This window comes from Branchiostoma floridae, chromosome 14, assembly GCF_000003815.2.
Source record: "Branchiostoma floridae strain S238N-H82 chromosome 14, Bfl_VNyyK, whole genome shotgun sequence".
Taxonomy (NCBI): Eukaryota; Metazoa; Chordata; class Leptocardii; order Amphioxiformes; family Branchiostomatidae; genus Branchiostoma; species Branchiostoma floridae.
The window spans coordinates 13,363,917-13,387,237 of record NC_049992.1 but is presented as its reverse complement, the minus strand read 5'-3'; the positions used below and the strand labels follow the sequence as shown (position 1 = coordinate 13,387,237).

Below are 23,321 nucleotides of genomic sequence, written 5' to 3'. Positions count from 1 at the left end.
AAGATTGATACCTAAAATTTATGCATTGTAAAACTTAACGTATGAGCCTTTGTTTCTGTTAAAACTTACTCAAATTTTGTCTGCTGTTCTGTTTTTATCTGCTAGGAGGAGTTTGAGAACAGGAGGGACCTCAGACTGGATTGTATCTTCACCATTGACCCAGCCACAGCGAGGGACCTGGACGATGCTGTGTCCTGTAACAAACTTGATGACGGTTGGTTACCCAAAAAAACTTACAGTTCTATAGTATATATACTAGTACTTGGAGGGGATGAAATATCATATTAGACATAAATATTTACTTTCAACTCTGAGATTAATATCCTTCAATTACTGCAGTACACATTATATCTAAGGTACAATATTGTTGACATGCTGTAAAAGATTTGCCATAACAGTAACAGTACCGCGTGTCTGTTGTATGTGTGTAATTACCATCCAAACTTTATTTTCCCCATGCATTGTCAGGGCTCGAAATACCACCTGCATATGCAGGTTAGTGCAGGTAAAATTGGAGCTGTGCAGGTATTTCTGGTGTCAACCTGCACCTAACCTGCACTGGTCCATTTACTGGGTTTTATACATAAATGTCCTATGATGAAGGTGTATGTGGATTGTTATTAGTGGCACAAACTGTTACAACCTATAAAGTATATAGAAGAAAAAACAGAAATGGTTCCTGAACAATTTTTGTTTGATCCAGAGTTCTAAATTCAAAGTGGTGCAGGTAAAGATTATCTGGTGTAGGTAATTTTCAATGTTACTTGCACCTGTGCAGGTATGCAGAAAAAAGTATTTCAAGTCCTGATTGTGTATATGTTGAAGAATTTCACCTGTAAATCTCCTTAAAATTAATGTTTTCAAAGCTACATTTCAGATATTTGTAATGGCTAAGTAGTATCTGTTAAAGTACAGTGAGGCTACATTCTACCAAGCATAAATGCTATTTTCTTGTGTTTGGCAGGTACCTATGAGGTGGGTGTTCACATAGCAGATGTGTCTCCTTAAAACTAATGTTTTCAAAGCTACATTTCAGACATTTGTAATGGCCAAGTAGTATCTGTTAAAGTACAGCGAGGCTACATTCCACCAAGCATAAACTATTTTCTTGTGTTTGGCAGGTACCTATGAGGTGGGTGTTCACATAGCAGATGTGAGTTACTTCATCCAGGAGAACACAGCCCTGGACCTGACAGCAGCCTGTAGAGCTACAAGTGTCTACCTGGTACAGAAGGTGGGTCATACAATATATCTGCCTTGGGACAAACAATCATGTCAATCATATACATATCATCATTCAACTTCAATTGAGATGCAACATTTTCAGGTGTTGTGTACAACAGGAAAGAAATTATAAAAGGGTATCAAAGTTTGGAATCAAATCACATCTTGTCCGACTCAAATCACTTCCACATTAATAGTAAATTGAGTCCAGAAATGCTGTCACAGGTGAACTGCAATGCATGTGCCTTATTAGAATTTGTCAGACTATTAATTTAATCATTTCATTTGCAATAAAAAGTACCAGACCAAGTTAAGAATTGTACAGATTGATGTTTAACATATGAGATTCTGTGTTTGTGTCTGCAGGTGATTCCCATGCTGCCCCGCCTACTGTGTGAACAACTATGCAGCTTGAACCCTGCTGAGGTACAGTCATTTTATATTTCAGTAGATGAAAATGTTTCTTCAAATGTAGGGTGATCTACATTTCCTTGCATGTATGTTTTTGTAATTACTCTTCCTTTTCCTGAAAACACCATTGTTATATTGCAGTAGAATCTACTTTGTGTGATCATGAGGTCTTGTGTGGCACAGCGACTTGAGCATTCGACTCGGAACCAATAGGCCCAGGGTTTGATGTACGCCCTACACTTAAAATGTGCATGCACCATGACGATGGAGTGATGCCCACAGAGCCTCTTTGGCTTATCTGTCAAAAAGGCGTGCCAAAAATACACGGATATGGTGCTCCAGCTGCAGTGTGCCAACATCTGCACATTTGCCACCAAGAGCGCATAAATTTTCTTTAAATTTTTTTGTGTGCCTACTTTGACAGTAAGTTAATCTGACCTGCTGTTCACCCCAGGAGCGTTTGGCCTTCTCTGTGATCTGGAAGCTGACAGAGACCGGAGACGTGCTGGATGAGTGGTTTGGCCGCACCATCATCCGATCCTGCGTGAAGCTGAGCTACGACCACGCCCAGAGCATCATCGATAACCCTGACCAGCTCCCCACCCAGGAGCAGCTCCCCACCATCTCTGATGGGCACTCTATACAGGATGTGGCAGAGAGGGTTCTCAACTTGTACAAGGTATGTCTTATCTTCTATCATTGGGAACAAAGCAAATTCATGGGCTGTTTTTGTCTTTTTACAATAAAAGCTATGTGCTATTCCTTAATAACATATTGCAAACACAGGCACTTTTATCAGATACAAGAAAACCTGTTTTGGAAGGCAAGGCCAGATGTATGTTTTATAAGTTCAGATGAAGCAGAACTGTCATTATGTCTTTTGCAGATCTCTCAGAACTTGAGAAAGAAGAGATTTGACGGAGGAGCTCTGAGGTTGGACCAGGTAGGAAACATGTTTTTTTTCAGCCTGTTTTGTGTGACATACAGGTAGGGTAAGGTACATTGTAGGTACATGTATATTATTTTATTTGCATAGCTACTATATAATTTTATTACACGATTTTACCAATGTGAAGGTCTGCTTAACTCAGTCATGAAGTTTATTCAGTTAGACTTGTCACTTTCATCCAAGTACCAAACAAGTGCAAGAGATTGTCAAGATCCTCAAAGCTATCTAATCTTTTTTTTCTTTCTCTGCAGCCCAAATTGGCATTCTCCCTGGACCCTGAGTCAGGACTGCCCAACGGCTGCTCTGTGTACCAGATCAGAGACAGCAACAGGTTGGTGAAATGGAACTGGGTTTTTACATCTGGGCTTTGTTTGTACACTGGCATAGGATAGACAGGAAGTTTCTTCAAGGGGTATCCACATGTAATTAGAATAAAAGCGCAGTTATGATCATTTCATCCCAAAAGTAAAGAAAATGTACTAGTGTTAAACTTAGCTTTAGCTCTGCGCTTTTCTACAAATTCAGTGCCCCTCTACACCAGATGAGCAACCAAACTTAGATTTGTGTGACCCTTAATTTTGTAATTGGAATAGTGTATGCTTCACAATTTAAAGCACAACAAAACACTTAAATTGTAAAAACTTATGTTCTTTATCTATAAAATTTTTTCAGCAACAGGTTGAATATTTGGTTGCTTGTCATAGACTCTATTTGAAAGGGGTTGTAATCAATATCCTTGCTAATTTTGATTCCCAACAGGCTGATAGAAGAGTTCATGCTGCTGGCCAACATGGCGGTGGCTCACAAGATCCACGAATCATTCCCGGAGCGAGCTGTCCTGCGGCGCCACCCCCCTCCCCAGCCCAAGATGGTGGAGGACCTGGTAAAGACCTGTGGAACAATGGGGATTAACCTGGACATCAGCAGCTCTGGGGCTCTACATGTAAGTGAGCTGCAGGTTCTCACATGTGACAAGTGTATACTGTTTGCCTATGTTGGTGCATACATATTGTCACTGACAAAATAGAGTGAGCACTATCTGAAAGTCCTGACTGTTACAAAACTTATACATACATGTAAAAGTAACTTTTGTATTGTGTATCCTACTGGTATTTTAAAATTACGTGAATGTCAAACCTTTATTGATGTAGATCACCAAGAAAAGGAACTGCACCCCAAAGAGTTTGTAATACATTTTAAGATCTGATGCCAATGTTATTCACCAGTTTGGAAAGATGATACAATGACGTCTTACTCTGGTTTTCAGCAATCCATTGCCCGTTACATTGGGGATGATGTGGAGACACAGGCCACTTTCTACATCCTGACTGCCATGGCATCTAAACCTATGCAGGTAAGCCTATGGTATAGACTTGCTACTTGGAAAATAATTCTACAAATTTTAAGAGCTGTTGCTAGGGCAGTTAATCTGATGGTTTGATGCTGTTTGTATATTAATAATGTCATTATATTTAGTACTGTACAAATGTACTGTACATGTAGTTTAAACTTCTGTTGCACTTATGTATCCATGCACTTTAAGCTTGTTCACCATCATTGATTGTTGTTCACATTTAACTACACAAATGGCAAAAAATTGCAACAAACTTTGACTATTCTAAGGTTTTATAATGTTTTTTTTTTGTTCTTTTTTCGCAGCTTGCAAAGTACTTCTGCAGCGGCTGCCTACCAGAAGAAGGGATGTACCATCACTACGCCCTGAACGTGCCTCTGTACACACACTTCACCTCACCCATCAGGAGATACGCTGATGTCCTGGTGCACAGGCTGCTGGGGGCATGTCTGGGTAAGTACAGGAGAACTGTGAATAACATACAGTATACCAGAAGTCTGTTTGCTTGTCTGTTTTGCATAACCTTTGGTCACATTTTAAACAAGGGCTATTGGAGCGAAAAAAATTATATAAAGGCATCAAAATACACAAAATGTCAAAATAAGATCCAAGGGCATAATTTGTGTATTTTCTAGGTATACAATTTGATTTTTTGTTTCTTAAAACATCCCGGCCGGGCCCCGCTTTGGAAATGTGACCCAGGCCTAAGCCACCCTACATATATGGCCTCTTTTGGTCAATATGGTAAAATCCTAATTGATATCAGCCCTTTGACTATGACTGAACAATCCTATACGAGAATGGCAGTCTCTGCCACATAGGGCACATCTGTAAGCTGACTCAGGTCTTTGCAAAGTTCTTTTCTTATGATCTGCTTAGGCATAACATAACTGTCTTGTGCAGTAAGTAGGAGCAGTCATCACTAGACAGACTGGACTTTAAGGTTTCATCCACTCACACCCTTCACGACTCCTTCTGTTGTCAATGAGTGTGGTTGGTTCTTTAGTATACTTTAGTATACAACCCTAAGCACAAAAACACCTTGCCACCAGTCCTTAAAGTTTCGGAAATTTAGTTATGGTCATGATTACATGATGGTCTGTGTGACAATCCCAGGTTGTGGTCCTGCTGTGGAGAAGTCTGCTGAGGAGCTACAGGGTATGACAGACCACTGTAATGACAGGAAGGACGCATCCAAGAGGGTGCAGGAGGCCAGTGCCGACATGTTCTTTGCCTCTTTTGTCAAGGTCAGTGTCAACACTAAGTCCTTGTGAAATGTTGTATGGTGTTGAAGTTTTCTGTGATGTTTGTCACAAAACCATCACCGAATTGAAATTGTCAGGCAACAGAGGTGGTGGGAGACCAAGGAAATCCTGAATGGAATGTACTAGTAGGGACAACAAGGTGTACGGTCTATGTAGGGTAAGCCTGCTGGACGGAGCTGCATGGAAGTGCGGTGTAAAGACTATCCAATTGCTGCCTACCCCTGTGTCAGGGACCCCAGTAGCCGTATAATCAAATACTGGATACAACTGCCATCCATCTCTCTTTAGTCCTGACATCTTGTGCCCTGATGTTTACAGGAGTGTGGTCCTCTGGAGGAGGACGGCATGGTGATGGGAGTACTGGACCAGGCTGTGGACGTACTGGTGTGGAGACTGGGGGTCGTCAAAAGGGCATACTGCAATGTGAGTATTGAATTTCTACTTCACTGTTGAAACAAACACAAATATTTCTTCTACAAATATATGTATAATGACTGGAAAATGTCAGCATGTAATGTTTGCAGCATGATGTAAAAGTCTTTGACTGTCAGTTTTATGTGATTGGTTGATTGTGTTCACCTTTGACCCACAGGCCATCCCCTTGAAGAGCTATGACTTTGAGAAGGTCAATGGCCGTCCCCAGTTGACCTTGAACTGGGCAGAAGATCCAGAACACCCTGAGCCGGCCACGCAGGTCCTGACGTACTTCAGCAGAGTACAGGTCACACTCCGGGCAAACGACCAACCGCTCAAGTACAGCGTGAGTACCAATATTGTGCTGTTCTTGCACATTCAGGGTTGGATTTCATTAGCCCTATTGTACAGGGCAAGTGAACTTGTCCAAGTGCATGACCTACCCCACTTGCCCGATCGGACAAGTAAGATTTTGATATACTGGTTACTTTTTACAGTCATGACATCAAGCAATGGTCAATATGGAAAAATAGAGGCACATAGAAGTGACATTTGAATTTCGGGCAAGTGAAAAATTGGTCCAGGTAAGTAAAATTTTTCATGTGTTTGCCCAATAGGACAAGTGGATTTTAGAAAACTTGTCCGACATTATTTTTATTGAACCTTCGATTTCCTTTTTCACAAAATGTAACACTGTTGTTGTTGCTTTTCCACACAGGCTTTGCTCAAGAGGCCTTAGACAACCAGGCCAGAAAAAGAACATCATGGAAAATGTGAACAGGCAGTCCGCCATCTTGACAGAAAAAAATGCCACATTTTCCAAGCGATGGAATGTGGCACGCTCCGTGTTTTTTACAGATGGAAAGAAAAAACAGAAAACTAGAAAAAAATAGCAGCAAAAGTATTGTATTGTTAAAAATTAACAAACATAGAGTAAAGTTTTTCCTACTAGAAATTTGTTTGCTATTTGAAGAAGTACCAATTTGCTACAATGATATATAAATGTGTATTGACTTTTCTCAAAGAGACTTGAATATTTGCAACTTTCCCTAGGAATGATAATTTAAGTGGCAGTGTAAGCAGAAGTGACTGATTATCTAAGTACAATGTAGCAAGAATTTGTCTTTGACAACTAAAACTATAGAGAAATAAGAAGAACTCTGGAGCAAATGAGGACTGTAGTGAAGTAGAAAAAGGTTTGACAATGCTATCTAATGGTACTTACAATTATACAATTTGGCCAAATATTTGTGGCACCGAGGCACTGTATCTGTATTAACTGGTTTGTTTTTTTGTTATCGCATAGTATTTCAGAGAAATTGTGTATTTCAAGAATATTATGTCTTGATTAAGGCTAAGAAGAATTAAGGCAGCTGCACTAACACCTAACAACACACCTACTGTTTCAAAGAATTGTAGGCCATATGTTATGGACTTAGTGGTATGGAATATAACCTGTTTCAAGTGTGCTATATGCTTCGCTTGTTTTGTGGTGCTATGTAGAGTCCAACTAACACTAGCAATTTTGAATGGTTGAATTACATGCATGTTGCACTGATTTAATAACAATTTAGTACATAGGTTTAATCATTTGTGCATCATACATTCACATTATTGCTTGAAAGCTTGTGTGGTTGTGATTTGGGAATTATTTTGTGCCTAGACACTTGCTGCAATTTGCTTCAAATGATTTTGCTGTCATTTACCATTTTGTCTATTGATGAGCCTTCCCATGCCTTCATGTTGTGGTTGTTTGTGAAAAGCATTTCTAAATTTACTCTCCATTACCAAAGCTTTGGAATGGAATTAATTGAGTCTTTGAGATGAAACATCTATTGAAATGACAAATTTTGAACTCAAGCTGTTCTTTCATTGTTGTGCCTGATGGACTTTTCCTTAAGGAAATACACCTTCTTGGCATGGATATGTAAATGTAGGTTCCTTTGCCTACTGTGACAATATTTGTGTAGAAGATGACACAAGACCATGTTAGTGTTTTCACTTTGATGTTGCCATAGCATGCTTTCATTTGTTGCAAAAAGACACTTTTTGGTAAAAGTTTCAATTTTGAATGTGTGCTTATCAAATTAACCTAGCCTTTTCTCTGAATAGCTGTGCTAAAGCATTAATATGCATGTATGCTGCATTTTGAAGATGTTTGATTATTTTTCAATCACAACTTTTGAGTGGACTGTTGTTGTCAAAAATAAAATTTTGAGTTCTTTTGTGTTTGGATAGCTAAAATCACCATAAACAAAATGTTTTTGAAACCATGCCTAATAGATACTCATGACTTTTATAATACCAGTATCTATAATATTTGAATGTTGTCCAGCATACATGTAGTGACTTATATTTGCTAACTTACCAACTGCCTTGGTCGTACCTCTGCTGCTCACTTCTGATATATCAATGTGCCAAGTGTGGAAGCTTTTGGAAGCTAAATTTGTGGAATTTTGAACAGCAAAAAATTGTAGCTGTCCTTAACACGATTGGGTGAATTTGAATGTGTACTTTGGAGGGACAGACATGAAAATGGAAATAAAAGTTGCAGATGTGCTAACTAGGATCTCATGTCCCGTGTTTGTTTTCTCATGATGTTAGTGTAGGATACAATATTGTATATGCTGTATTTGCAACAGGGTCAATTGGTATACATACCATGCAAGCCTCATTTATTTTCATAACATTAACTTCAAATTTGAATTTGTACCCAGTAGATATGGTCTCTCAGTAAAAAAATAAGCTCAGTACTAGTTATGAGATGTTTACAAAATACGAAATTACAGAGCAAAATGGACAAGGCAAACACCAAGGGCTTTGAAGTAATACTGTATTAAACTAAAAAATAATAATAAAGAACCGCACAACTAGATTATCACAACAATACCTCTATTCTGGCAGTGAAACAGTACAGGTGATTATTAGAAATTCCTTAGGCCTAACACAGCATTTCTTATCCCAGGCCTTACCATCCATTTATATTTCCAAGAAGTTAATGCAGCTTCCTTTATGATCTTATCAAAGGTCTGAAAATATTAATTTTCCATGCAAGGAATAAGAACACAAAGCAAAGTCCCTGCTAATTTGCATTAGTTTGATCTGACTTTTTTTAACCAGAAGAAGCAAAAGATACATGCTTATATGCTTGAAAACTTGCATTTCATTTTGCCAAGTGTAACAACTGTTTCATGAAATGGCCTCTTGTCAATAACTTAATATCAAACAAACATGACAACTCAAGCATCTCTTATCAGGATATACATCTTACAGAAACATATGAATACTAATATGGCATCATATCATATGTATTTTCTTTTGTACGTCACTGCCAAACTTCTGATAGATAACGACTAAAAGAACATGCTCCGTGATAAAGTAGGTTAAACCATCATCAACTTTTGCGTATGCTTCATTTTGAGCTCACATCTTTCTAACTCTTTGGGCCAACTCTTTCTGTCCACTCCTTCTCAGGGCTCTCTCTATCCCCTTCAGATCGGCCTTCTTGCCGTTGACCTTCACCCATTCATTCAGCACTTCTGTCACCCTTTCGCGGCGACTGGAGTTCGAGGCTTTGATGTTCTTAATGACTCTCCTTGGTACCGTCTTACCGGGCAGTTTCTTGGCGAATTTCTGCCAGCGGACGGACAGATTCTTGGCGACGTAATCGACTGCTTTGCGAAGACTATCGTCTGAAAGGAAATATTTCAAACAGTGATTATAATGTTTTTGAATTGTTCTTTTCTTATCCCACTATGAGTTTGTTTTATTGAGACCCCCATTAGCTTTACTCGAGTACAACACTATTCATACATTCAAACATAAACAAAAGTGGACAACTTAAAAGTATGCTGTACGATTTATGTTGCCATTTCTATTAGTGGTTGAGTCGAATAAATGTACACAATTTGTAAACGGACAAGTGGGATCTACCTTCGATGGTTTGCGTAGTTGAATTGTTGTTGGGATGGTCCGTTTCCACAGAATCTGAATCCCCACATATTGCGTCACGGTGACGACTCCCGTGTTGTTTGAAGGCCAGGCCAAGAGCAGAGCAGTTCCTATGCGGGCGACAGGGGGCGGTGTTGGACGTTGCATCAGAGAAAGTTCCTTGTCTGCACTTTCGACAAACCACATCAGAATGCGGGGTGCCTGGAGGGGAAAAGCAATTCACGATCACGAATCAATTTCAATTGTCATATCATTTCAAAGTTCCTGTCGACATTGAGTAATCACTCACATGAAATCAATCTCAAGTTCAATCTCCCAATAACCTCTTTGGTTCAAGTAAACATAGCGCGATTCCCACCTTTTCTGACGACCCCATATCCACGTCGACATTGTCGATGAGCCCGGCAAATTTCAAGATCCAAGAAATAGCCGGTCATGCACTCACACCTGGAAGAAAGAGAAAGGTCTTTATTGGAGTCAGAAAACTTTGTCACGGATACTTGAAAGGGGCTTCAACGGGTTTTCACGCACAATACTTGATACATTGAAGCAGCTATTCTTATCAATTACCTCCTTAATTTTCCTGAAAAGTCGTGTAGATTTTGTCCAAGGCTTGCGTGATGTGGGGATGCCATAACTGTGATATACTGAAATGTAACGGCGGCTGATTCTTAGTTGTGGCTTTGGTGTTCAGTTTCAACATTCTACTTCATTCTATAGTGCACTGCAGGTTTAGCTCTTCAGTGAGCTAAAACTGAATCGAGATCACTTTCCTTTCCTTTTACTTTTTATAAAAGGCCCTATGCCCTTATCTTTGCCGGTTGCAAGACGGGATTTGTACCACCTGTTACAGCAACAGGTGGTAATACACATTACGTATGGCACTGCGACAGCAATGCTGTCGATATCAGAACCTAGCTTCGTTACTAGAAATCAAATTCTGGAACTAAAGAGGAAGGTACTCGAAATATGTCAACACATAATCCGATTTCCTTTCTCAATGCGGAACATGTTTGTGGATTCGTCGCCGGTTTTAGAAGAGAAGAGGATGTTTGTTTTGGCGGGTAGTAAGTTACTGGATGTAACGTTACATTTATTAAAGACAGTACTAGCGGTCCGTTTTATAATGCTAGCCTGAGCCACAGTATATGATGATATCCAGCACGGATACATACACAACTAACGTTTAGATCTTTGTAGGCCTGGTTCTTTGTTCCTTAGATCTAAATTAGTGACGAAACCCTTTGACACACCTGTATACACACTGAACCCTGGTTGCTGCAAACTAACGCATCGTGAAGGTCTTTGATTGCTCCCGACACGGAAGAATACGGTGCATTGTGGACACGAGTCTAGCTGCATGATTAGGTTCTGTAAACGAGATAGTTTGTGGTGTGTTTTTACACCCGCATCTCTTTGAAGTTTACTTGAATGTATCGATGATTCACTTCTCTGGAACTTCTGACCACCCACATCTCCGCCCCCACACTTTTCCACTGTAAACTAAAATGGCTACATTTTTTTTATAATTCCGAAGTTTTTACCACTTTCACCGGAGAAAAGTGTTGCAATACCTTCTGTTGTGCTTCGTGGTGCATTCTGTCAACATTTTCTGGTTGGGTTTGGCACAAAACTCGTTGCAGTAACGACATTCGGGCTCCCAGTTGTAGTACTCGGTGAAGTGGTTGTCGGGACAGACCTTCATTGAAAAACACACGAGTCAAGAAAACGTTCACAGTGTTGAAATCGATGTTTGAATCAGCATATCGCACAGCTGCTAACAACATGAAAAGGCCGCCGAATAGACTGTTGTTACATGTGTGTAACCTTAGGGTCATCTACTGGCTGTGCTAAATTACGGTACATTGTGCCGAACATGTGCAAAACCTGCTACACCAAGGACACATCAGTCGGTACCTGGCATACAGTGGGACTATCGGCGGTACAGTAGTCCTTCAAATGTGTTCCAGGTGGACACTGGTCACACAGGAGCCGCTGTCCGGTGGTCGGATCTTTGTGGTTGAACTTGGGAGAACTTGAGGTAACGTTCCGTGCTGGCTCACCAGCGACAAAACTCGTCAACAACACCTAATGGTACAAAGATTAAAGTCAACGTTCATGTTACATGGTAGCCGAGGTACAGGTCCATACATGTAACCCTACCCTGTACCTGCTTTCTCCCTTTGACTACCTTTCATGCTACAAGGACGCTCTAACCTTTTGTCTAAAGATAATATATTCAGGAACTTGTTGGGTGTGTCCCTATTTTATCTATTCTTGATACATAATTGCTTGGTTGTACTACGTATTTCCAACGTCAATGGGGTCGTCAATATGTCAGGGCTGAGGAAACCCCGGAATTATCCATATTTCCTAGCTAGAGAAATGTCAGAGATGACGCAGCTGAATTAAAGATCCTTCGTACGGTGCCATTTAAAAGGCTTCAAACTGGAAATCCCCTGACACGTAACAGGTAATGTGGGGATCTTGTTTTTCTTGAGGCAGAAAACCCTTAAGAACTTTACATTGAAGGTTTATATGTAACACTTGGAACAGTCATACTCATTATAAAAAGACCTTACCGTTATGAGAATGATGACGACGGCACTGCGAAGTAAAGCTGCCATTTTCAGGAACTCTGAACAACATCTGGCTAAAGTTACGTCGTCAGTGACGTTTATAGAGGCGTGTCACACAAAGGGTGACTCACGGGGGATTCCCCAGCTTTTAATCACGTGCCGATCTCGTGATCTCGATCAGAAGATCGTTTATCAACGTATAAATCCCTGTTGCGCAAATATTAGGTACATTTAAGTCGTACATGAGACAAGAAAACTTCTATTTAGTCATTGAATCCAGGAGGAAAACATGGCCATGATATGGGGCGTTGACGTCTGGCACAGGTCCAAAGTGCGAGATAACACAAAGTGCGAATGTACGCAAACTTTGAGTTTCATCATAAATTGCAAAATGTGTCAACAAAGTGATAGTTTCTTTAGAGCTAATGCCCCGATACTATACACTTGTCGCGCAAAGTCGAACATACACGACATCATGCATGTGTTCTACTAGCACGGTGTGCCGAGACTCTGCCGACGGAGAACGTGGTTTTGCATTCCGATGCGTTCAGTTCACCTGCCGTCTGACTCACCTGTTGACGCGCCTTTCAACCTTTCTGACGTCATCGCATTCCGTCAAAGGGATCGACCCATGGCCATTCTGAACTTGTAGCCAATGAGCACGTACAAGCAGTGTATGTCTACACAGAGGAAGCCATAAGATCTTACATGACGAGTGTGGATTTCCAAGATGTGGCTGCATGCCGGTACCCTTGTGTGTGTTACGGTAAGACCATGTTTTACGCCCGTGTTTGTTTATCCTTACGTGTCGAAGTCCTACCTGTGCTCTAGCTAAGGGGGGGGGGGGGGGCCAATGATGAATTTTACCCAAAATATGCAACGTGATATGTGAAATATGCATTTGTAATAACTTCTATTCTGGTACGTTGTTGTTATCGTTAATTACAACTCACTCTAGACTTTCAAATATGGCCGCGAACTTTATAACTCTCTTAAGTTTTTAGCCCGTTTCCAATCACTGTCATTGAGTATATTAGCAATGTTATTTACTCATCTCTTTATTTTCTTTCAGACTTCTTTATTTGTATGTGGGGTACTTGCTTCAGATCCCCCGCCCACCAAATGGCAGCACGATGACCCTATCTCCGGTAAAACTTTATATTGTGACTGGTGTAAGCCGGGAGAGTACATGAACCGACCCTGTACGGAACATACTCCCACAGAGTGCCTACCCTGTCCATGGGACCATTATACAGAATACCACAACCAGGAGATAGAATGTCTCCTCTGTCAGCAGTGTAACCTGCAGGACCATGAACATGAACACGAAGCCCTGCCGTGTACAGCCGAGCAAAACCGCCAGTGTGAATGTGATGACGGGTACTACCTACGGTTAGAGTTTTGCTTTCCTCACACCAAGTGTCAGAAAGGTGAAGGCGTCAGGGAAAAAGGTAAGATATGATTTATCTGATGTGTTATATATTCGTGTGTGTTAAATTTTTTGTATGCGGGATGACGAAGGTCAATGTCGGTTTTAGGCCCCCTAATATATGCCCTTGGTACTGCAGCAGAACTAGCAAAATTAGTCTATTGCATCTTTTGTCCTGGACATGCATCTTAGCCTTGCCATGGGATTCAACATTTTCCTTACCTGATCTCTCCCGTGACCCTGAGTAATTCTGCTGACACATACATTACGTACATCACCACTTCCCTTTCCCTCCTGGTCGTAGGTACTCCTTGGAAGAACACTCGGTGCATGCGCTGTAGACCGGGAACGTTTTCGGACGAGGAATCGAGCACGGCTGAGTGTAGAGCCCACACGAACTGTACCGCCAGGGGAGAATGTGTAGTCAGACAGGGCAACAGGAAGAGAGACAACATGTGTGGTACCTGTGCTGTCAATGGAACAGGTATGTTAACCTGCTGTTATTCACCATAGAGATGTTGTTGCTATTCATCCGACATTGGACTTGATAAAGTCATCGAGTTTTGAGTTTTGCTATAATGGACGGACAACCTTCAGCAAAGTCACATTCCGCATTTCAAGTATAATTTTAGTTCTTAACTGGAATCCAATCCCTACTATGATTTGAAGTAATAATGCGACTTTTTTTTTTATTATTCTTTATAAATATAGTGACGAACTCTTCCGTGAGCGAAGCAACAAACGCCCCTCCTACAGAAGATGGAAACACTACCGGCTATACAGGTAAGATCGACTTTAATAAGTTTATCCTAATATGTTTTTTGTAGAACAAAACATAATACAGAATGTTTTGCATGTGTATTTCATTATTCTAGACTACATTGTGCTGTTTAAACTTCAACTCAACAGGTGACCTAGGTTTTTTCTTAATATACTACATTGTATTTGAGGCACAAAAATTACAACTTTGCTTTTGCATGATCTGATCTGATCAGCAACATTATGAAAATGATATGTTATGTTGATTACTATTTTCGTCGGTTACAGACTCAAACAAGTCCGATGACAACACCAAGGCCCCCCACCCTGGCGGCTCGACATGGGGGCCTTACTGGCTCCCCTACCTGTTACTGGGGCTGGTCATATTCATCGCGGCGATCATCGTCTTTGCTGCGGTCATGTTGTGGAGGGACGATCCTACCGTACACCAGCACAGACGGTCTTTACCTCCCAGACTCAGTCTGACAGAAATCTTCGTAAAACGAGCCTCCCAGACCAGCATCGTGGGCACGCCGGTAGGAGTGAGTGAACACCAGCAACCTCTACTAGAAGGAGACTCCAATCAGACAAGGAGATCGAGTCAAGAGAAGGTGGCACGGTATTCGGGCCACACTACCGCCGCTAGGAGGTTCCAGAGAGGGTTTTCCATAGAAGAGGGAGAGAGGACCCCCTCTCTCAATTCAGATGAAGGTAAGTCTGTATTGCTTCGTGAAGGCAGGGTAGCGTGCTTCAATAGCTTCAAAAGGAGGACAGAGAATGTATCATTTGACTGTAAAATGTATTTGTATGCACTAGCCTTTACAAATTATCACTGATTGTTGAGACTGTGACATTGATTTTAAGATACTTATAGCTCCTATTCTGAACTGTTACAGAGGTGTCCCATATGAAGGTAGCCCTCTCTCACGCTGAGCACATAGCCGAGGACGTCGGTGCGGAGTGGCGAGCCTTGGGTAGGAAACTGGGCTTCACGGACGGGCAATGTGACTGCTTCCAGAACGACTATCAGGTGAGATCTCTGTCGTTTCTTCTCCTCATTTTTTTTGGTCTGTCTGTATGAACATTCCAAACTTGGAGTCAGTGTATCCACCTCATCTTAGTAACGTTGACATACGCTTGCAGTAACTAGTCTAAAAGCTAAGTCCAGATTTCGGGATATTGGGTTTAACTTCTTTTCTGAAGATAGTGGAAGACGAATGTGTGTGTTTTATGATGTTACAAATATACACTTACGGCAAAATTCTGCTCTGTCACATTTTTCCAGGGCTTGAAGGAAATTACGTATCAAATGTTGCGGAAGTGGGTCGAAATACAGAGAGAGGACGCCACTCTAGGGACGCTGGGTAACGCCCTTGTGGAAGTGAGAAAAGAAGACGTCAGGTCGAAACTGTTCACTTTCGAGCATGGGCGGCGGCAGATCAGAGAGGAGACGTCTTAGACTTAGACAGTCAAACAGTCTTCCCAACCAGCTGACTTAAACAATATCGTTGGATATTTTATTCATACTCACTTGCAGCCATGTATAGATGAGGCGTTGTTCTTTATCTGGATACTGTCCTTAAGAAAACAATTCACAATGTATCCCAAAAGTTGATTTTACGTTTTGACATCAGAAGCTCTTTTTCCCATGTACTTTTTTTCGAAAACAGACAGATTTTTACACACTACCTAGTGATAAGATGTTGCCATCGGTGTAACTGTGCTGTATATAAATGTATAGCAACCTTCGACGTGACCCTGCGATCGTGGAAGGGTTGCCAATATGCAAGAAGATTTTGCAGCATTTTAAAAAATAATAAGGCTGCTATTGGACAATGCTGCAATAACGTATGATATACATTGTAGTTGTATACATGATATGGGTGCATATCATGTTGATATCAGTAAGGGGAATATCACGTTAAAACTTGTTAACATGACAAAAATGTTTGTTAGTTTATTACAATGAATTGTACTTATACTTGTGGTATATGGTGATACCATCGAGGGATATGTTTTGTTATCCTTCAAGTTACTACTAGTAGTTAATGTAAAAAGAAATAATTTTACCGGTGGATTTCTTACAAATATTTGTATATATTTGTACATTTCATACTTTTACATGAATTCATTGCAAAATACAATGCATTTCAAACAGTATGTGTCAGTATGCTATGATGTTTGTTCAAGTAGAGCCTCAGCCAGCTCCGGTTTCCCCGCATTGTTCAAAGCGTCCATGAGTCTCCCTAATGTTACGTCCCCTCTCCTCTCCTCTATCCACGTGCGCAGCATCTGAAACACGGCTTCCCTCAGCTGTAGGGGGTAGTCATTCTGAAACCCGTCCAGCCGGCCGTCAGAGAAGCCCAGGTCCCGGCCCAGGTGCCTCCAGGTGCCGCCGATGTCGTCCACGATGAGTTCGACATCATTTAGGGTGCCGGGGCGGCGGCGTAGTTCTGGAAATTGGTAACACAACATTGGCATTAGTAATAGTGTGTTATAAATATGAATTTCTTACCTTTAATCACCGTGCAATTACAACGTTTTTAAGAGGACCGTTTAAGGTAGCTCAGGTGTTTAGATCTGCATTTTGTGATACACTATCGGTAGCAAACTCACCATCGTCGTTTTGTCGTGATTTTGTTCTCCTAAGTCTCGGCACAGTTGGAGTACCCAAACGGGTCATTGCTAACGGGTTTCTCCTAGTGGAAGTTGTCTGTCTTGCAGCAGCAGCAGCATGGGTGTGGTGGGTCTCGAAGCCTACTTGGTCAGGCTCGGTGGGGGGACTTTCCTTTCCTTTTGGTTTTCCTACATGTACAAACGATACTATGGGTGTCTTCCCTGCTAACGTTGTCTGTAGGGGCGGAAGTCCATGTGATGTATCAGACCGTCGTCTTCGTAATGTCTTTACGATGCAGCAAACGGCAACTGTAAAAACATCCAAGATTAAGTTCACATCAATCGATGTACTGTGTCATCAAAATTCCATTGTTTTCTTAAAAACAAAAAAATAAGAAAACAAGAACAAGAAGTTTTCTTGAAATCTTTCGTAACATGTCGTGTACTGTGTCATCAAAATTCCATTGTTTTCTTAAAAACAAAAAAATAAGAAAACAAGAACAAGAAGTTTTCTTGAAATCTTTCGTAACATGTCGTAACAAGTTATTACATGGTTATATTTATGTGGCAGAACAAATTTTCAAGCATCAACGTGAAGAAATAAGATATATTCTTCTTCACAACTAGTGAATCTTTCCTGCTTAAATTTCAATGCTTGTCAGACACGTTACTCAGAGCTTTACTGGGGTGCTGCTTATCTATGCTTTATGAAGCCGATATAGGTGGCGCTTTTGCGGCGAAACAGAATCCCAAACGTGACTAAGTTTGTATCACCCTCGTCCCGGTTAATCGTAACGTCCCATACGCAGGAAAGAATCGTTGTAAAGAAGAATTTGCCAATTCCAATTCTTCTAACCTGACGAAACTAATTACAGAATTAAATCCGTGCCTTACATACCTATGATTGCTGCAAGGATGACTATGGCAATGGTGACGTAAACTATCGGCTCCCATCTTACATCTGTCACAATGACGTGTTTCCGAGTATTGTTGTTGTCTTCTTGCCTAGGTGCTGATATAAAATATCATTTTAGGATTGACAAACGCATAATAAACTATAGCTTCCGACGTCCCATTTGTCTAAATGCAATACCGTGTAAGATAGCCTGATTAAATCTCGCTTATAGCAGCCCGCCCAGCATCCGCCGGCGGGGAGGGGTCAGTTACAGCCCTGGACAGCAGAGTTTGTGTTACACAGACTACGTGTAAGATATCTACTTTGCATATTTGAATAGTCGACCGGTAAAGCTTACCTTTGGTCATCTAGCATATCCTTATTTTATTCTTATTCTGTGCACCAAGACATCCATAATACCATAGCATTCTTTTAGTTATCCCCAAACTCTCAAACATTACCGATACTGAAGCCACACATACCGGAGACAAACTCTGTAGGTCCTGCCGTAGATACAGATGTTTTGTCTTCAGACTTTGGTGCTGCTGCTGTAGTTTATGTGTAAAAGATGGGCAAGTGCACTTTAATGTGACAACAAATCTACCACAGAATGGGTTGAACTAGGAATCCACTCATAAATACAGCGTGCATTGAATTGATAGAAATTGCGTTTGGGTAGCGGTTCCAGATCTTATTTTGTGTTCATCTCATCTAGATCTGTAAGCCCAACGTTCACGAAATACATCCTTACTTGTGTTATAGTGGGGACATATTCCACAGACGTTGTCCACCCCCCTGTTGCCCCTCTGTGTGACACACAGCCCCATGGGCCCACAGTCCGTGTGGTTCCTACATGTGGCCATGCTGGACTCCACGTTAGAGAATGTGCCTGAACTGCACCGTCTACATTTGGTGTTCTTCCAGGGGGTACCTTAGGAGAAAGAATATTTTCAAATGTACAATTCTTGACTTTTTTTCAGTAAGGCTAGCACTCATAGAGAAATGCAAATGGCATTCATTGTTTTAAAGCATAACGCATCCTCAAAAATAGGGATATATTCTAAAATGGGAAAGTAATATCACAATGAAACTATGCATTATCTCCATTTCAAATATTGTCGTTAACCGTCTAACATTTAATCTAAGAAAGACAGGCATACTGTACCTCTCTGTACGACCCCATAGCGTATGGGACATTTCGTGTGCTGAAAACAGAACTCTGAGGCCAGGAAGTAGCCGTCTTCACACACGCACTGTCTGTTGTTGGTAGGTGTGCAACCTAACAAGACGTGCTCGTGGGCCTGGGTTCACAGGGGGTAAAATCACTGTTATCACACTACTATACTGAAATAGTACTAGACAGACTACGTTTTTTAACTAACTGATGTTATGGTTGCTAGAGACATGCACGATTATTTGAAATATAAAAAGCTTGCCGTTCTTCGTGTTGCGATATGGCCTTCTACCGCACAATGGGAAATGAAATAAAATACATGTAATGTTTAAAGAAAATGATTTTTATGACAATGACACTTACTTTCAGACATTCCCTGCATCGGAAGCACTCCCTGACGTGGTTGTAGTGTTCTGTGTACTCGTTCTCTGCGCATGTGCGACACTGTGTGACGGTTGTTTCCGTACATTCCGTGACCATGAACTCCCCAGGAGCGCACCAATCACAGAGCAGTGTTACACCTGACAGCGGGTTGTAGTATTCCCATTTGGGGGGTGGTTCGTCTGCCTCACATCTTACTAACAAATTAATCTGCAAAACAAGAAGTAGTCATGCCTTCGAGTAACCAGAGTTATTAAGCTGTTCAAATATTAGTTTTTCCCCTGAAATATCGTTAAGTGGAATACATTGCCTATTACTATAGGATCACCTTCATTACAACTAAATGTGCAAAGGTTTATGTGTGACAAGTCGTTCAGTCTAGTACTGTGATAGTATCACAGAACCACCTGTTGTTGGGCTGAAGCTTTTCGGGCAGTTATACCGGCTATATAGATTCAGATACAGAGAACAGTACAGAGCTATCAGTCTTGTTTATATTCATCACGGTTCACTGAACACATCAGGTGAGGTAATGTCGGCGCCGTGCAAGTCTGACGTCACTTAATTGTCTCAAGTGCAAACTATATCAATATAGCAAACTTGTAGCAAAGATTTTACTGTGCCTATTACTCTGGATTGTCATATAACGTTACATTAGCTGGCCAACATGTTTGCTGTTTTAGTTTCTGATGGTCTGGGAGGTTGACAGTGCAGTGATATTGATAAAATCGGAGGACAGTGGATTGCTATATACCAAAGATGTCATTTTAAAATGACGTTAAAATACACTTATGTGTATCTTGGAAGCATGTAACGTTACATGTACTTACTCGATTTAACGTTACGTACTGATCATAACCAAGGAGGTGCCAGGGATAACCCCTGCTATATAACGTTATAACGGTAACGTTATCGAAACTACACCCGATGTTTTAGCATCATATATATTTAAACGTTAAATACAGTAACTTACTTACGGTCAATAGAATTCCACAGCATATTGTGTACAGTGCCCACATGTCCACTCCTGGCTGAACCTTGTGATAGAAGAGTAGAATCTACCTCTAAATGTGTTAGAACGTTCGGGAAAAATCCCGCTACATGACAGCCGCCCTCCCACCTCTACCGTCCCAACACGGAATGTTGCGTGCTTTTTGAATCAAGTTAAAGGTTAAAGTTCATTGACCTGTAGTTCACTGGCCAATATAAAAGGCAGTACAGTAACGTTACAAGAAGTTTTGGATTGCATAATTTGATCAATTACGAACTTAGCCCTGCTGTCTTTTCGTGACGCATAAAAACAATTGGGCCTCGTCTTAGAGGAATTCCAGCATATTCTCATGGTGAAATGACGTCTCAGATTGCAGTGAACTAAGTAGTAAATAAGACCAACTGTTGTATCAACATGTTTGAAGCATAATCAGTGGTAATAGAATGAACTGTACATATGAAACGCGGTCATAAACATAAAATTGTATGGCTTAGATAACTAAACAACATTCACATGTCCGTGCGGTCTTAAGGTACTGCCCTTTGACACCTGTTCCGGTAAATTCACCTAACTTGCCCAGACATGTAAAAATCGTCCTGTATGCAGACTGGACGTTTGGTGGAATATCTAGGTTTTGTATATAGGATTTGCAGCGTAATAATGTGCCAATATGATATCAAAAGCCTCCCTGATATTGTTTGTCCCGGTAAGTAAGGACTCCTGACATTTGGTTTTCTTTAAGTGGCGGTAACGTCTTCTACAATGCTTCCGATGCAGATTGCGCAACGTTACGCAACGGGGCGAGGTCAAAAGTTCTTTAAAACATTTCTGTCATTAATTTTGTTACTATACTTATTGTGGACTTAATGAGGAATATATAGAATGTATATTACCACAAAATGTTATGTATTATATTGTGTATAGTGTTGTTAGCATCATGCAATGTTCAAGTGGTTTATGCCCTTAAGAGAACGCGGAAGTATATATTTTTGTTGGGGAGGGGAGTAACCTTCTCGACACATGAAGCCATATAATGCTAAGTACTAGATTAAAGATATCGATAGAAATTATCAATTTGATATGATAAGATTATATCTTTTTCTCTATTGTCTTCCCCAGGCTTTTGTCATCGGTGCTGAGTCGACAAGTCAAGACAAGCGTCCCGAAAAATGGCGTCACATCGATCCGCTATCTGGCACCATTCTGTTCTGTGACTGGTGCGAGCCAGGTTTTTATATGAACAGGGTATGCACGGAACGGACTGCTACTGAGTGTCTACCCTGTCCATGGGACGAGTACACGGAACACTATAACCGAGAATATGAGTGTCGGCGTTGTTCGGACTGCCGCCGCGAACATGAACATGTTAAGATAGAATGTTCGGCTACAAACAACAGGATATGCCAATGTGACGATGGTTACTACAGACTGTTTGAGTTCTGCCTTCTTCACAAAAAGTGTCCAATCGGGCACGGCGTAACAAAGCAAGGTAAGGACACATATTTTTACTTGTCCGTCACAATAGATAGCTCTATCGTTGCACAGTCTCATCGTCAAATTACTTCATAACACTAATATTAGTTATTCCTTGACAATAATGATTATCATTTTTTCCTGCATTTTCACCATACATACTAGTAGTCATACTCCTAGTCACCAACTTTACTGAAAGAAGTGATCCTATCAAAAATACGTTCAGAGATTTCGTTTTGTTTACGGACGTGCAGGTATGCCAGTTTAGTTGTGAGTCTGTTGTGTAAACACCGACGATTTCATTTACATAAGACAAGCTTCTTTTCTAAGCACTTTCATTGTATATACCTGCTAGGGAAAAGCTGTACATATTTATACACAACGTTTGAGTAGATGTTAAAGTTTATTGCTTCAAAGAGAGCCCTTTTGTTGTTGTTGCTGTATTTTGTTAGCCATCATTTATGCCGGGTACGTCTGTTTGTTGAAAGTCAGTTGAAACGTCTACAATGTACTTGTTTGCTTCCAGCAGTCACGTGGGTTAGTGAAAATACGACAAGCTTTATAAATTATCACATTTTCATGTAACGTTAGAGAAACGTACTAAGTTTTCTCACGTGAATGTAGACTTTTAGAAATGCTTTTGACCTTACAATTCCAAGGCACACCGGAGAAGGACACGAAATGCAGCCGGTGTAAGACGGGTACGTTTTCCAGCACGATATCTGCCACGGAGCCGTGCAGAAGTCACACCAACTGTAGTGTGTGGGACGAGTGTGTGGTGCGCAGGGGAAACCGTAGGATGGACAACTTGTGCGGCACGTGTGTAACAAATGGAACAGGTGGGAATAACTTTTTGTCATGTTGTGGTTTTATCGTAGGTAAAAAGTTTCTTCAGATCGCATTTTATGAATGTTTTCTATTCTTTTTTTAAACCTCAATGATGTTTTTATAGATAATGTACTTGGTTCTAAAACGGTTGTTGAAACAGCATATTTGCATTCTTGGGGGAGCAAATACGCGAACAGTCAGCAAATATTTGCAATATCATGTCAACTATTTTTTTCCGATAGTTGCCAACGCAAGGGGCACCAATACACCGGAAACTGTTGACAATGCGACAATCGCTACAGGTAAGCGAACATGACTCATTGTTGTATTTCATGCAAATAATTATATTCAAAACATTTGATGTTACAAGACTACCGGTGATTAGTTGAATATAAAGATTACATCAGTGCTTGTAAAACCACATGTACATGATACATTATCTACCGCATCAGTAGATAAATTTGTATCCCCATCAAATACATGTTTACAAGTGATCGAATGTTCTTTTCTACTTTTCTCCAGGCAATATTACAACGAAGAATAACGTCACGGCTGGCGTTATTCAGCCCAACTTCTCCAACCCTGGATTCTTCGCACTTATTGTTCTCATTGCAGTTCCAATCGGACT

The 23,321-nt window shown here is 40.8% G+C and overlaps 6 protein-coding genes across 6 annotated transcripts in view; 3 read left to right on the top strand and 3 right to left on the bottom strand.

The window, feature by feature from the left end:
- Positions 1-8,186, top strand: part of LOC118430668 (titin-like) — a 28,137-nt gene extending 19,951 nt beyond the window's left edge. The window contains exons 14-26 of the mRNA XM_035841654.1: positions 106-214; positions 1,122-1,234; positions 1,591-1,650; positions 2,090-2,314; positions 2,522-2,578; positions 2,836-2,915; positions 3,344-3,527; positions 3,852-3,938; positions 4,244-4,391; positions 5,055-5,185; positions 5,522-5,626; positions 5,796-5,963; positions 6,336-8,186. Coding sequence (XP_035697547.1) covers positions 106-214; positions 1,122-1,234; positions 1,591-1,650; positions 2,090-2,314; positions 2,522-2,578; positions 2,836-2,915; positions 3,344-3,527; positions 3,852-3,938; positions 4,244-4,391; positions 5,055-5,185; positions 5,522-5,626; positions 5,796-5,963; positions 6,336-6,356 — 1,488 coding nt within the window. The 3' untranslated portion in view covers positions 6,357-8,186. The remainder of the gene's footprint in view (positions 1-105; positions 215-1,121; positions 1,235-1,590; positions 1,651-2,089; positions 2,315-2,521; positions 2,579-2,835; positions 2,916-3,343; positions 3,528-3,851; positions 3,939-4,243; positions 4,392-5,054; positions 5,186-5,521; positions 5,627-5,795; positions 5,964-6,335) is intronic.
- Positions 8,187-8,492: 306 nt separating this feature from the next.
- LOC118430669 (tumor necrosis factor receptor superfamily member 11B-like) lies at positions 8,493-12,258 on the bottom strand. The gene is made up of 6 exons (XM_035841656.1): positions 12,151-12,258; positions 11,486-11,656; positions 11,143-11,267; positions 9,927-10,015; positions 9,551-9,769; positions 8,493-9,309 (listed from the first exon to the last, which is right to left on the bottom strand). The coding sequence occupies exons 1-6, from the start codon at positions 12,193-12,195 to the stop codon at positions 9,041-9,043; spliced, it is 918 nt and encodes a 305-aa protein (XP_035697549.1). The 5' UTR covers positions 12,196-12,258; the 3' UTR covers positions 8,493-9,040.
- A 913-nt stretch (positions 12,259-13,171) lies between these two features.
- On the top strand, positions 13,172-16,492 carry LOC118430970. Its single transcript, XM_035842002.1, has 6 exons — positions 13,172-13,598; positions 13,881-14,060; positions 14,288-14,359; positions 14,624-15,046; positions 15,232-15,365; positions 15,621-16,492. The coding sequence occupies exons 1-6, from the start codon at positions 13,187-13,189 to the stop codon at positions 15,792-15,794; spliced, it is 1,395 nt and encodes a 464-aa protein (XP_035697895.1). The 5' UTR covers positions 13,172-13,186; the 3' UTR covers positions 15,795-16,492.
- Positions 16,483-18,482, bottom strand: LOC118430149. The gene is made up of 5 exons (XM_035840859.1): positions 18,479-18,482; positions 18,329-18,394; positions 17,850-17,963; positions 16,952-17,260; positions 16,483-16,788 (listed from the first exon to the last, which is right to left on the bottom strand). The coding sequence occupies exons 1-5, from the start codon at positions 18,480-18,482 to the stop codon at positions 16,508-16,510; spliced, it is 774 nt and encodes a 257-aa protein (XP_035696752.1). The 3' UTR covers positions 16,483-16,507.
- A 56-nt stretch (positions 18,483-18,538) lies between these two features.
- LOC118431084 (tumor necrosis factor receptor superfamily member 11B-like) lies at positions 18,539-20,599 on the bottom strand. The gene is made up of 4 exons (XM_035842169.1): positions 20,379-20,599; positions 19,384-19,611; positions 19,012-19,147; positions 18,539-18,777 (listed from the first exon to the last, which is right to left on the bottom strand). Exons 1-4 carry the CDS (start codon positions 20,418-20,420, stop codon positions 18,554-18,556), a joined length of 630 nt encoding a protein of 209 aa, XP_035698062.1. The 5' UTR covers positions 20,421-20,599; the 3' UTR covers positions 18,539-18,553.
- Positions 20,600-20,795: 196 nt separating this feature from the next.
- Positions 20,796-23,067, top strand: LOC118431083 (tumor necrosis factor receptor superfamily member 11B-like). Its single transcript, XM_035842168.1, has 4 exons — positions 20,796-21,098; positions 21,512-21,881; positions 22,525-22,704; positions 22,936-23,067. The coding sequence occupies exons 1-4, from the start codon at positions 21,063-21,065 to the stop codon at positions 23,007-23,009; spliced, it is 660 nt and encodes a 219-aa protein (XP_035698061.1). The 5' UTR covers positions 20,796-21,062; the 3' UTR covers positions 23,010-23,067.
- Positions 23,068-23,321: the final 254 nt, after the last annotated feature.